Source organism: Tasmannia lanceolata, unplaced genomic scaffold, assembly GCF_043159265.1.
Source record: "Tasmannia lanceolata isolate RefF3 unplaced genomic scaffold, GAP_Taslan_0.1 ptg000002l, whole genome shotgun sequence".
In the NCBI taxonomy this organism is placed as follows: Eukaryota; Viridiplantae; Streptophyta; class Magnoliopsida; order Canellales; family Winteraceae; genus Tasmannia; species Tasmannia lanceolata.
The window spans coordinates 37,741,522-37,756,573 of NW_027518679.1; the positions used below are offsets into that span (position 1 = coordinate 37,741,522).

Here is a 15,052-nt window from a genome sequence, read left to right on the forward strand (position 1 = left end):
GTGAGGAGTGCCCTCATCAAAAAACAGTAGTGCTGATAACATTCCCCAAAAAAATCTTAAAAAATACAGTAAAAAAACTCCTGCACATCTCCTACCCCCAACTAAACAATGTCGGGGAGATTTACTCACAATCTCTCCCGTTGACTGATTTCCTTTTAATTTCCTTTTGATTTCCCTTTGACTTCTTCTTCTCTAAATCCCCCAAACATCCAAACAGAGCATATGGGTTTCAATGCTTCGATGCTGTGCCACACGGTTTAAGCTAATGCCCTGTTTGTTTTGAATTTTGAGAACTGCTTGTATGCAAAAGGGGTTGTTTGGATACATGGATTTCATAATCATGGTTTTAGTTTGAAAGCGGTGTAAAATTTTGGATTTTACAATCCATTATCCTCGATTTTGAGTAAGAAATCCATGTTTTAGAAATCTCTCTCCTACCCTGAGATTTCTAAAACCTGGAAACACGGGACGATCTCCTTCTCTCTTGCTCAACGAAAAGACGGATGAGAAATCATAAAACGACAACAGTCTCCTTCTCTCATCTCCCATCCAGGATTTTGAGAAAATCCAAGATTTTAAAATAGGGGGATGATATTTTCACTCCCCCTACATTACGCGTACGCTGCCTTATAGCGTGATTTGACGTGAAAAGTGGGCAACTTTAACGCTTTTTGATGTCAAATCACGTTATAAGGGGAGCATGCATGTAACGCACGGGGAGTGAAAATATCATCTCCCTTAAAATATTGGTATCCAAATGGCCCCTGAGAGTCTTGATCATGTTTTTCTTGGGTATTAACCGTTAAAACTACAAATCACACCAAAAACATTTGACGACTCTCACTTTCTCCTGATAACTAAACACCTATCTCACAATCCTTTGCATTTCCTTTCCATTTACCACGTCATTTCCATTTCCTTTCCATGTCAAGTGAAGCAACTGAACGGGGCTTACATGTGTGTCAGAGCATAACAAAACCATCAAATACATATACGGAAAGGTCATGTTTGGCTGCCATAAATATCCTTGATTTTGAATAAATGAAGTTTGTTGAGAGGTGAGAGAAGGATAGCGGGGGTGGGAAATGTAGGGACTCCAGAGGGTAAAAGTGAGGAGAGGGTGAAAACCGAGGAAAAGAAGAACTCTAATCAAATTACAATTTATTTTTTCCATATTTTTATCCATTTCTTGCCATCTCCCGAGTCATAGATCTCAAGTCCCATCTCTTAACCTCCCTGCTCTCTCGCCACTCGATAAACTAAAATTTCATAGAAAAATAATTCATGGTTGCCAAACATGGCCTTAGCTTTTAGAAGGGCTTACGCTAATCCACATTTTTTTAGATAATTTCTGATAGTTGCATAGCAAACATCTTGTGTTATAGAGAAAATCTTACCCAAAGTAAAATTCTCTCATGGCTTAATTATGAAGAGAAATGCTAAACTGAAGGATGCCCTAGAAAAATCCCAATTGCAAGGGGGCTCAGATCAATGCCACCCAACCATAGTTCCTTTAATTTTGCATCTTTCGGTGCCGTAATAAATAAGTTTAGGTGGCATGAATCCAATGGGGGCGTGGTTGCGGATCGGTTTTAGTGAGGGCACCCTTCAACCTAGCATTCCTCGTAAGAGGAAAGTGTAACTTCCACCCTCATTAAAGTACACGAGAGTAAGCATGTGATAAGAGCAAATTAACATGATTCATGCAACAACATAGGGAAGTGATATATTTACGCACTTTTCTACCCCTGGCCACCACCTTCTAGTGTATTTATGGCTACTCTTTTTACACTGCAAGAGGTGACTCCTGAAAGAAAAGTGGGCGAATGTATCAAAGATGATTTTTTGCCTAATGTTTTTGTGGGACCCGATACTCCGATCTTAGGCCTTAAATACAAATATCAACTACTTAGATTTTCCTGGTAGGCCGTAAAAGATGGCTTCCTGATCAAGGTTCTAGCAACCATGGTGTGACTCTCATGGTTATGCATCAGTTCAACGAATTCGATTATGTACACATGATATGCAAGTGTTTAGAGCTACATTTTTTTATCTTTTTCTTCTTCTCTTTTGGCATGTATTTAAATCACATTTTCTTATTATATAAGGTATTTAGTATCTTAGAGTAATCTATATTTAAAATGTTTTAAATGTCATATGTGTGTTTGGATTGCAAGAATCATGCTATGGAATCAGGATCCGATTCCGATTCTACCCAATTCAGGTGTTTAGCTCAAACGAAGAACGGAATCAAGAGGGTGGAACTGACACCCCATGGCAGAATTAGAGTGGGAAAAAATGCCGTCTCCTGCCGCAAGAGGTGGTATTCTGATTCCGCCCCAGTGACAATTTGAAGTTTATTAGGTTTTTTTAAATTTTTTTCGAAATATGAAGTGGATTCTAGTTCTTTATTTAGGCAATCTAAGTATTTAATATGTATAGAGTTACACTTAAAAGGTAATGTAACTTCCTGCTTTACCTTTTAGTTCTAATTCTTTATTTATTGCATGACAACAACATAGTTTTTAAGACTTAATTGATTTTATTTCAGTGGTATTAAATGTTTTGGGGTTTGTCATGACAACCCAACCTTTTAGTTTTATAAAGTATAGTTTATAAGCTCATTAACCTCACTAAAATTTATATACATATAAGTCCTTATCCCAACGTCCTGTTTTAAAGGTCAGAGTTGAGAGTTCATTTAAAATAACGAGAGCAGCACCAATATTAAGAGAAGGCGAATGAGAATATCAACTCCGGAAATAGATAATTGCAATGAATGGAGATGATTTGACCTTGGACTGCAAGGTTTAAATTTTCGGGAAATTTAAACACTACCAAAAACACAGTGGGCCCAATTGTTTGGATGATCCAGAGCGTTCATTTGATGGGCCCTGACATAGATAGGGTGTGCGTAAAAAATCAGCTCCATCGGATCATCCTAACCCTTCAATCTGTGGACGAACCGTCAACTGAGGGGGCATATGTCCCAAAATTCTCTTACATCAGGGACAATACCTACCTTTGAATGGCTTAGATCATCAACCTAATGGGCCCCACTAATAATTTTGTTAAAAAGACACTTCCTTTTCCGTCCCATTGCGCCTTGTGTGCATGATCTGTTCCTTGATCCTAGACCTGGCAAAAGCAACCCGTCCCCGCGGGTTGACCCAACCCGGAAAAACACAGGCCGGGTCGGGTCAACCCGCGGGCACCCGCATTTTTACAGTAATTTTTAAGAATTTCTCGGAGAATGTTATCAGCACTTGGGAAATCATCCTATGGAAATGATTTTTGGAGCATAACCTACTTAGGCTATGGCCCATCTAATGGACGGTTTGGATCATCCGATGGTGTGGGCCATACCATACTTATAATAAAGTGAGAGTGCCCTCAGTAGTGTTGATAACATTTCGTTTTTTTTTTTTTTTTTCATAGGTGGCAATACTCTGTGCAAAGATGCGCACAGCCGAAGGTTTCTAGCAAAAGTAAAAAGCAAAAAAGTAATAATACAAAACAAAAGTAAAATAACTGAGTTTATAAAGTTTGAAATGAAAAATTACGAATAAATGATTATGAAGTTATAAAATTACGAGAAAAATACAAACAATGGTTATGAAGTTATAAAATTACGAGAAAAATACAAACAACCTGTAGAGAATTATGACTGGAAAAACTTCTGCGGTGCGGTCCAATCATGAGAATTTGTCGAATCATGAGAATTACAATCCCATATTATATTTGCGGGTGACCCGCGGGTTGACCCGGCCCACCCGCGGGCCGCGCGGATCACCAAAATTCTGACCCGCAAAAATGCGGGTCATCTCTTGACCCGACCCGTGTGACCCGCACCCGCATCACCCGCGGGTTGACCCGGCCCGACCCACCCGTTTGCCAGGTCTACTTGATCCCAATGGAGATTGTAATTTCGCCAAATCCCACTAAGAAAAACACGTTGATCAAATGATCTAAGCCCTTGATTCATCAAGTCACATTGCGGGTTCTCCCAACAAAATCCAGACCGTTGATTTGTAGATCATGTGTAACTCTCAACAAGATCAACGGTCTAGATTGCACGCACATGTCTCTATGTGGGCCCAAAAATCGCCGATTAGCATTAATCCCAACAGTAATATGGACACAAAGACACGTACAGGGAGAGAAGGACATGAAATAAAGGATGGTCGGCTACAACTATTAAAGTCAGATGATTTTTTCGCCCCACTATAGGATAATATGCCCCAGACGTAAACAAAACGTTAAAAGTCCACCCACGATTCACGTTACAGGGGGGGGCGCATTATCCTAAAGTGGGTGCGAAAAAACCACCTCTCCTATTAAATAAGCAAACTCTTCACGTTGACTGGGTTAACACTAAACAGTCTCTCTCTCCGTCTCGCTTATAAATGCCCGCGGTAGCAAATTCAACGCTCTTCCCTCCTTTTCCCTTTCGCTTTCTCGTCTTTTTCACAGAGAAAACCGAACCCCTCTCTCTAGTCTCTATTCCTTTTGACGAGCCTTCTTAACAAACAAGCAAACAAGAGAGAGAGAGAGAGAGAGAGAGAGACGCGGCAAGGAAAAGTCTCTGAGAATTCCGTTAGTTTTCCACTTTCTCTCTTTATGCGCTTAGATCAGAACAAGAGATTGAGATTTATATATGTTTGTCTTTTTTTAGCTGCTTCTGATCTAGAAGTTTATATACTTTTGTTTCATTTCTTATTTTTATTTTTCTGTAGAGCTCTTGATCGTGTATTTCGGTGCCGGATTTCTCTTACTTTCAGGTATTCAATCTATTGAACTAAGGAAAAATATTTTTGTATTCTGATCTGAAATGTAGCTGTGTAAGTTTAGATTTTTTTTTTTTACTAGTTTTTGTCTTGTATTTTGAGCTTTTTTCTTGAGAATTACGTTTGTTGATTGATCTGAAACTTAGTATGTGAGTTTAGTCTATTTTCTATTTGTTTTGAGCAAGTTCTGGAGAATTTAGGGCTTCTTAAGTAGAATTGAACATTTTCTTTTTTCTGTTTAATTCGTCCTACTATTTATGTAGGGAGTCTGCTTGTAATTTAATCTGAAATCTAGTTTTTTTTTTTTTTTTTTTTTTTTTTTTTTTTTTTTTTTTTTTTTTTTTTTCATTTGTGAGGGTTAAATTGGATGTGTTTTCTGCTGATCTTGAACTAGTTCATAATAATTTAGGGTTTCTAGATTACTCTAATCTTCTACTTCTTCTTATTTTTTTAAATTCTAGAGTTTTGTAGTTTTTGCTTCAGATTAGGCTCTGTTCACTTGTTTTTCCGGGAAAGCAAAAGAAAATGTTTCCCGGGAATCTGGCGTGGCATTAGGAAAAGAAATCCAGGGAAACTGTGTAGGAAAAGGTTTCCCGGGCCTGTACACTTGCGCAGGAACTGTGCAGGAAAAGGTTTCCAGAGAAACTGCTTGCCCACCTTTTTTCACTAGTTTTCCCGGGAAAACAAATCCGACCAAAATAGTGGGATTTGGTTTCCCACACTTGTGAGAAAAGAGACATTTCCACATCATTTTTGGCAATTTCCATGTCATTATTTGACATTTTCCACCTAGGCTTATTACTTTCTCAGGAAAGCAAGTGAACACCAGAATTCTGTCTCATCAAGGTCTTGTCAAGGAAAAAAGAGGCTGTTTTCCAAGGATTTGCTTTCCCGGGAACGCAAGTGAACAGAGCCTATGTTTTCATGTAGTTGGTGAGTTGTGACTAGTTTTCCTTCTGAATCTTGTTCTAGTTCTTGAAATTTGTACCGGTTTTGCCTTTCCCTTTTCTTTTATCAGCTGGATTTGATAACTTAATTGCTTTGTTCTTTTCCTAGGGCTTGGATCTTACAGTGTAGACATTAATCTTGGTCATAAGAATTTACCAGATATGGTTTTCTAGAAATGTTTTTTTCTATCTCATTCCCTTTCATTTCCCACTGATGCTTTTATTGTAAAATCGAACTATTCATTTATTTTTGGGTCGCTTGGTTTTTTTTTTTCCCCTTTATGTTTTTGTCCAGGGCATGAAAAATGCATTAATTCTTTTTTTCGTTTTTTTTTTTTTTTGCACAAACAGTTTTTCTTAGCTTGTAATGTGCCCATACAAGAGGGGGTCATACTGGTTTTTTTTACCACAGACTCATCTCCATAGTAAACCTCTTTGCACGTATGACCATAGTAAGAACGTCAAAATGACAATGTGAAAATGGATATGGAGTCCTCATCCAACTGCATTTCAAACGGGAAACAATGGAACTGTTCGATGATTTTTCTTTCCTATTTTGGATAAATAGCTTCCAATATTCACAGACAGAGTAGGAACCAAGCAACCAAAGTCGAGGAAGCTTATTTTTTCTCAAATACATAAATGCTTAAAGAAAAAATAATCTGGGGTGATCTTTTCTCCACTTACCGATTATTGGTGTGCATGAGATAGCAGTAGCCCCATGATGTTTCAAATCTCTAAGCAGCCAGCACGTTATAACTGCTTCCACTTTTATGTCACTCAGTGGATTTGAAGCGAATGGATTAAACTACCTGTGCACATGTCACTGAAATAGAATATTCTGTCAGCAGTTTGTTAGTCTAAGCTCTATAGCATATTATATTATCTTTAGAAGTTTAAACAGGATGCATTTCTTGGAAGGGAAAGTTGAAAACTTGGAAAGACCAAAGCACCAATTATTTCAGCAAATGGCCAATATATCAGTAGTGACTTATTCAGTTGTTTGAAAAAATGTTAAAAACAACAACTTCTATCATGATATATATTTTGACCTTCAAATTCAAACAAATGAAACCAATGAAAATATTTCAGATTTTATAAAAAATCAGACCATCTTGTATGATTATTTATACATTTGGAGTGTGTACTTGGTAGTCAAAGACAGTCAAAACCAAGTCACTCTTAATCTTATAAAATTCTAAGGACCTGTTCGTTTTGGATTTTGAGAACCGATTATGAGTCTAACTGATTGTTACACTCAAAATTAAACGTAATTTTGAGTGCAATAACAAGTGTTGGGACTCGCAATCGGTTCTTAACATTCAGAACAAACAGGGCCTAACTTGACTTAGTGTACTATGGACATGGCACTTGAGGCCATGCAAAACCGAGTAGTCGATCAGGTTCTGAGTCAGTTTATAAGTTCTTGAGCACTCATTGGACTACATTATTAGGATAGTGAAAGAAACACTACAAATCAGTACACTCAGCATTGTATTCACCAATTACCTTACTAAAAAAATTCAGCAAAAATCAGGTAAGGCGTCCATCAGAGTGGTTGGGATGTGGTAGTCTCTCATCCCTGCTGAGGCGGGTGATAGCGAATCCTTTTCGTTTATACTTGTACTCCTACAATGCTATTATGTGGTGACCTTGTTCTGCTGCATTTTTTCTGGATATTGCATCCCATGTCAGAATTTTTTATTTCTAATGACTATATATTTTTTTGGTGGTCATTTTCAGTTTAAGATGCAATTTCTGATGAAATCATAGGGAGGATTACCTCTTGGAGGAACATGACTAGCAGACCTGGTAAAGTCCGCTTAGTCAGATGTCCAAAATGTCGAAGGGTTCTTACAGAATTTGCCGACATCCCTATGTACAAGTGTGGGGGATGCAATGCGATTCTCCGAGGTTATTTTCTAACTGATAACAGATTTTCTTTTTGTTATTTTGTCTTAGTTTTTTATTGTCTTATTTTGCATAACAGCAAAAAAGTACGATGCTATTGGCGAAATAAGTGCCTCAGAAACACTTGAGAAGACTCATGTTCAGAGGAATGGAACAGAGCATAACTCCGAAGATAATGAAACTATCACCTCAAGGGATCGTGATAAGAATTCTTCAGACAATAGAACAAATTCAAACACAGTTTCTTTGTCAGGCAAGCTTAATTATCACGGAAAAGAAGTACCTTCAGGAAATGGAGAAACTATAGAAGAATCAGATGAGAATGGAGGAAAGGGCTCTGACATCACAAGCCCAGATCATGTTGGTCAATCATTTACGACTCAGAGGCAATCAGACCACAGCTTTCAATCTCATATAGATAAACCCTATTTGGATGAACAAGTGGAGGAATCCAAGGATCATGGTCGACATGGCTCTGACCACATAAAGTCAAGAGATAAAATGGAAGAAACTACAGAATCAGTAATCAGCAGTGTCATTTCAGAGAAGGATATGGCCGATGAAATGGTTGGCAGTAAACTTGATGTTCTTTCAAAGTCTCCTGCAAGCTCTTGTGCTAATTATGGAAGTGTTTCTTCTTACGATGATGATTGTGATGATCAAGCCCCTAATCGACGTCTGTCCTTATCAAAAAGCATCCCAATTAAACCCCAAAGTGTCGTAGGTTCTACTGATACTAAAGGGAGTCCACCAAGGGAAACCAAGATGGGTACCAATTCAGAAGTCCAATCGCAAATAAAGAAGTTTTCGTCCATGTCTTTGAACGAGAAATATGGTCCGGCAATTACAGGCAGTGTTAGTTGGACTCAGGACGAACCATCAGAACCTGGCAGATATGGGTTTAAAGCACATGAACAAGGAAATTTGCTAGACTCAGAGGCCTTCCATTCAGTACGAACCTGGATAGAATCAGAATTGGGTAGATCTTCTAGCTTTGAATCAAGGGATCTACAACAACAAAGGGGTTTGCCCACTGTTAGTCAAAATGGCATCCCTTCAAACTATCAGCATGAAAAGGTTTTACGCAGCCTAAATTCATATGCATCCAGTAAGCTTGAATACCTTGAACACGACCGAAAGGAACTCTTGAGAAAGGTGAAGGAATTGAGAGATCAGCTTAGTAGAGGAAAAGAAAAGGAAAGTTTTCTTATCAGAAGTACTCACCAGGAAAGTCAGTGGCCTTCATGCTATAGTCGCGATCCTGAACTGGCACCATCATATGTCCTAAGAGGAAAAGCAGAGGAAAGGTTTCCTATCAGAGGTACCCAAATTGAAACCAATCATAATTTATGCTATAATCGTGGTCTCTCAAACCCACCTGTAGCATACAGGCCAAAGAAAATTGTGCCCCAACAATGTGGGTCCTCAAAAATGCCTTTCTCAGGACACGCGACAAACTGTAAACATCATGTTGATTGGCACTGCCCTACACAGTTACCACCTCCCATATTCTACAAGAATGGGCCATGCAGTGCTTGGCCTCGTATGTGCCAACATTCTGGTAGTTCTAGCCCTGCCACTCCACGCCAAAATATGGATGTGGACTCCAGTTTCCGTCGACATTTGGACCATGAGACGGAGAAGTTTTATTACAAAGAAAAACGCCAGCCTGTGAAACGCCATTGTCGGCCTATAGCAGGTGGTTCTCCATTTGTAATATGCAACCGTTGCCGGAAACTATTACAGCTACCTGCAGATTTTCTTTCGTCGAGAAGGGCGTGCCATAAGGTGAGATGTGGTGATTGTTCTAAGGTACTTACATTTTCATTTCATGATAGAACTATTGCTTGTTATACTCCTACCGAAATACCGCATCCACCAAGTGAGGTTGATAACAGTATTGATGCCGGAACTGAGAACTTAGCATCTGCATCTCTTGCTAATGGTGCCCTTCAGGAGAGCCGAATTTCCTATTCTGATGGTGGACTCTCCAACTTGCCAAGTATTCCTTCAGATGTAATGGAACAAAAAAAGGTGTTAATCCACAAACTATCTGAAAAGAAATCCAAAAATTCAGTAAGTGTGCCCGAACCTCTTATCACATCGTCAGATGTCGCCAAATCTGAGAAACCCTCCTTGGAAGAAAATGAGGGGGTGCCAATGGTGTGCGTAACACTTCATAAGCTTATGGGGTACTCTTCACCCAGTGAAATCATAAATAGTGGAAGCAAAGACTGAAAGTAGAGATCTCTAAATTTTGGAGAATTCTCATATCATTTCCAAAGAGAATCCATAGATGAAGGAATTGCCAGAAAATGGAATAATTCCCTACTGAATACAGATTTGAAACACAGAACTTCTCTAGATTGTAAGGAAATACGTGGAGAAGAGGAGATACAAAAGGGTTCCAGGAATGCGAGAGAGCAATCTCTGGCACGAGGAGAATTGAATCATGGGTTGGAGAGACTGAAACCAAAAGGTCTATGAATGGAAGAGTTATCTCAGATCAATTGGTTAAGAAAGCAGAGGAACAAGAAGGTCCCATACAAGATTGTTACTATTGGTAAGTTCATTATGCATTGCAACAACCCCCCCCCTACGTGTTAGTATGAGTTGTTTTTCTACTCCATACAACTTAGTTTTCATTGGACTTCATACAAAAAAGTTAGCTTCTTGTTCTGAAATAGAAAACTGGGCTTCCTTGGCTTGTGTAGCGATGGTAGGGTACCCTCTGTTCCTTCCTTTAAGTTTGTATCATAAGTTTATGTAAATGATACTAATTGTCTGGCATGGTGATTTGACCTTCATCCATCAATATAAATTTTCCAAATGATATAGTCTAAGATGGGCTCATGGCGTCTAGAATCAGGTCTGAGAATTGTATAAGACTGTTCATCTTTCCCTGTAACCATATGTTCTATTTTCCATTATTTTATTAAGTATTTTTCCTTTACTTGTAGCTATCTTTTCCTTCATGTTCCAACCTTCTATTCTAAAGATGTTTGTCTTTCCCTGTAGATATTTGTTTGTTTACATTATAATCTTGTATAAGGAGTGTTTAACTTTCCCTGCAATTTATCTGTGGTGGCTGTTTTTTTTCCTGTAGTTTCAATTGCATTGTAAGATTGCATTTTCAAATTTCCATAATCCTGTTAGACTACGATGACAACATATTCGTTCATAAAATAAAAGGTATGTCCGTTGGAACTTATTCAATGTATTACTTTTGTAATTCTCTGTTACCACTCACTTGATAAGAGGGACATTTTTTTTAATCTTCCAATTGAGATTGTTCTCAACTCAAATTGCTGTGGATTTCTGACACAAACATTTTTCTTACCGATCATGTCTTTTCTGAAAAATTACATAATCTTAAGCTTTGTTGTATCATACATTGCTACTTCTGATTTTGCTATTTAACAGCTTGCACAAATGAATCTAGTTTAATCGTTATGGCTATTACTTGAATGGATAAAACCTTCAAACCTTTGGCCACTTCCAGTATATATTTCTCCTAATGATCATGCAAGTCTACAACTAACAAGATAATTGTATCTTTTATCGACTGCCATTTGACTATGAATGTGTTAGAATAAGAGAATTTCTGAAGAAAACTGCAGAAGTGCAGATAATAAAATTTTTATTTTTTTTTAAAAATTGACAAATATATTCATACTAGCAAAATTTACAATGGGGACCAGTAGTCCCACCAGATTTACATAGTATGAATTGCCCAGGAGCATTCTCTTTGGCCCAAAAGAAAAACCCATTACCCCTTACATTACCCAATAGCCTCAATTGTAACGAATCCAACAAAAAGTGCCATATTGTGGGGCCCACCAAGTCAAGATCGTGATCTGCCACGTCACACAGACTTCTCCACCACATTCTGAATTCGATTTTCAAAAATCCCGCTCGAAAGCCCAGAGCCATAGTGCGCCCCTAACCGTGCACGATAGACAACCACCCAACAACACCGTCGGATCTTCGGCGGCCTCCACCTCGTACCACCACCAAAACCCGGTGGGTCATCCTCCCCGCCAACGACCACCCCCTTCTCCACAGTCACCACCTCCAGTCCCTTCTACATCTCCTCCACAAAAGTCATCTCCGCCGGGGGAGTCTCAGCCACCACTACTGTCAGCAAGAATCTAGCCACCTCCATTGCCACTGGCCATCACCCCGTCTTCAGGCCACCACCTGTTGCGTGCCTGATTGTTGCTACCTTTTAGAAGATTCAAAGGAGGAATGATACGTGCAACGTAGGGCTGGTTGTTGCTACTTTTTAGGAGATTCAAAAGAGATTGGATAAAGTTTGTTACTAGATAAGTTAAAGTTGTGGTAGGATCGGATGTTTGCACGTAATATTAGTTTCCTATTTTATAAGTTTTATTCCTACTTTGTTGGTAGTTAGGAGAGCCCTGTATAAAATTGATTGTAATTGACGCTTTTGCAAAAATGAATGAAGAAATTGTTCCTAAAAGTGTGTCATTGAGCACAAAGGAGGAATGATCCTTACCTCGAAGTAGATCAAGAGGTTGATCTTCCCTTTAAGAAGATCAAATCTGTTGCGAACCGATCCAGGTTCGTAACACCACCCACGATCTTGATTCCGAAGACCACAGCCTCCTACGGTCAAACCCAGCAACCCTATTGCTAAATCCGGTGATCCACAGCCTCTCAGATCCCCCACGGCCTTTCACGGCCTCCGGCAACCTCCACGGTTATTCTTGTTGGGCCATACTTGAAAGATAAGCATGGCTTGCACCATTGGATCTTAATCAAGGAATTACCAGCTGAGATGAGAACACATTCAATTCCAATATGAGACAATATATTTTCAGATCTTGAAGCACGAATATCAACAGGGAAGCTAAAATCAGATCACAAAAGACTAACTGTATGCGCAGGACGATACAGACCGAAATTACAGTCTCATTGTTGAACAGTGTGAACCTGCTCATCAAGTATAGTAGTTGCTTTGAACCCGAACGCGTTTGTTAATGATGTACATTATCTGATTCCATATTATTTTACATTTAATAATTTCTGTGCCACGTTCTCTTATTCAGGGTAGCCAAGTTATCCCACCTGAAGCAGAACATGAGGGAAGTTGATTTAGAGAATAGGGAAAACTCTGTGAGACTGAGAGAAGAAGAATTAGCTGCCATGAAGAGAATGATAAGCCTATTTAATACAACGACTTGGTCAAAATTCGGACCCATATTAGCTAAGTCAACTCCAAATTCAATTAGTAGGAGCCAAATTTGCTTACTCAGATCTAGATTGAGTTGGTCATGCCCAAATTTACTTAGTCACATCCAAATTCACTTGGTCGGACTGAAAATTTTATTATCCGGCACGGCTCCAAATCCAGCCTCCACGGCCCCAGATCCTGCCTCCACAGCCCTAAATCTAGCCACCACGGAAGAGCCATATTCCAGATCTGGCCTTCACCGTTTCCGATTCTGCCACCACTGCTCATCTTTTGCCAACAATAGGGAGAGACGAGAAAGAGAGGGCGAGACTAAAAAAACAGCAATGAGGAGAGACGAGAGGACGAGATTCAAAAGAGAGAGAGAGAGAGAGAGAGAGAGAGAGAGAGAGAGAGAGAGAGAGAGAGAGAGAGAGAGAGAGAGAGAGACCGCCTCCCTCCCTCCCTAGGGCTTCCGTCGTCCTAGCGAGGGAGCGCTTGAAGTCACCTTTTTTTTTGCCTCAACACGCTCAAGTCTCCTACTGGATGAGAACTCTACTGTTCTGAGATGCAGCCCATTCCCTAACTGCTGACATTGTCACAGCATACTAAGATTTACCTTGCAGGATAGTGCATTTTTTCAATTTGATAGCATCATTGATCCTTTATTGGTCTATCTCTTCTCATACAAAGTCAGAAAACAATAGGATAATTTTCTCCATGAATCATCGGGTTTTTCCTACGAAATCACAATTTGCTTTATAAATGAATCATGAAATCTTTATACTTGTTTGAAAATTTTACGTGTACCAGAATTAAACTCTACCTAAACTCTAGAGGAGAAAAGGTGAGAGCCCAGAATAAAAGAACAGGGTGAACTGGCCATATAACCCAGTATGCAAATCTCGTCCATTTATTTCCACTAGGAAAAAGAAGTGCAGCAGAAGTGCAGAGAAGCTTAATTCTGTTTGGTTTGGAAGTTCTTGCGGTCGTGGCCCAGGTTGAATACTGTCTAAAACTTATGGTGGGACTAGTGCCACATTCTCATCTGTCTCTATAATGGATCTGGCTATGCTCCACTGTTTGCCCAACGTGAGGCCGAAGTTTGGGGATGCAATGCCTGTGAGTGGTCAATTGGCACCCTGTTTTTTATCAGTTGATAGATATCAAGAGCACTTTCTTTCCTCCATTGTTTCAGTTATAGGGAAGTTTCTTCTATAGAGTGAACTAGTAAAATTGCATAAAGTACCAATTTTTAAGGTTTGAAATGGACTGAAGAAGCCCTCTTTGGGTGGAAACTACCCCGCGGGAGGGGCGCAGCTGTGTGTGGTGGTGTGACTCTTTTGGATTGGCAGTACATGTGGATTTTTAATATCAAGGATTTATTGGGTTTAGAACCCAAGGCCTGCCGTGAGGTAATAGCTTAAGTGGAGTGAAATAACCTATTACTCCAAAAGCTTAGGTCCTGTCCATTTGAGATTATGATAACCGATGGTGAGCCCCTAAACCGATTATTGGACTAAAAAATAATGTAATTTGAGTCCAATAATCAGTTTGGAGGCTCACCATCGGTTGCCATAATCTCAAACAAACAGCGCTTTAGTGGTTAGAGTTGGTGTGATTTAATCAGTTATACTTAACAACACTGTCCAACAACAAAATTCTTAGTTCTAAAGGAAAGCAACTACTAAACAAAACAATGTTGCAGGGAATAAAAAAAAGGATGGAAAATGCTTTGGCCTGAGGATCTGGAAATGTTTTTACAGGAAGGCCACGTTAATGGTTGATCTTTCCCTGTAACCATATGTTCTTCTGTGTTCCTTGATTGTATTAAGGATGTTTGTCTTTCCTTGTACTTATCCTTTCCTTTATGTTGTAACCTTCTTGTAGAGATCTTTGTCTTTCCCTATAAATATCTGTTTGTTTGCATTGTAATCTTGTATAAGGTGTTTGTGTTTCCTTATATAAGGTGTGTTCTACCTGTCCATGCATTTGCCTGTAATGGTTGTTTTTTTCCCTGTAGTTTCAATTTCTTTTTGTTTTTGAGCTTTCCAGTCATTCTTCTTGTATATATTTAAGATTTATCCCTCCTTTTCCACACAAATCTAGCAATTACTATCCTTAGTTTGGTTGCTTGCGATCTCTTCAAATTCTGTAACACCAAAAATGTCAATCCTAAGGTTTGAAGTGCAAAAATTTGCTGTTGCACAAGA

The 15,052-nt window shown here is 39.1% G+C and overlaps 1 protein-coding gene across 1 annotated transcript; it reads left to right on the forward strand.

Moving 5' to 3' along the window:
• The first annotated feature begins 4,432 nt into the window (after window positions 1-4,432).
• LOC143884495 (uncharacterized) lies at window positions 4,433-10,608 on the forward strand. The gene is made up of 4 exons (XM_077388119.1): window positions 4,433-4,596; window positions 4,737-4,781; window positions 7,478-7,648; window positions 7,725-10,608. The coding sequence occupies exons 3-4, from the start codon at window positions 7,531-7,533 to the stop codon at window positions 9,881-9,883; spliced, it is 2,277 nt and encodes a 758-aa protein (XP_077244234.1). The 5' UTR covers window positions 4,433-4,596; window positions 4,737-4,781; window positions 7,478-7,530; the 3' UTR covers window positions 9,884-10,608.
• The last annotated feature ends 4,444 nt before the right edge of the window (window positions 10,609-15,052 follow it).

Coding starts and splice junctions, on each gene's coding strand:
- LOC143884495 (XM_077388119.1), top strand. CDS start 7,531: ATGACTAGCAGACCTGGTAAAGTCCGCTTAGTCAGATGTCCAAAATGT. Junction 7,649..7,724: donor ATGCAATGCGATTCTCCGAG/GTTATTTTCTAA, acceptor TTTGCATAACAG/CAAAAAAGTACGATGCTATT.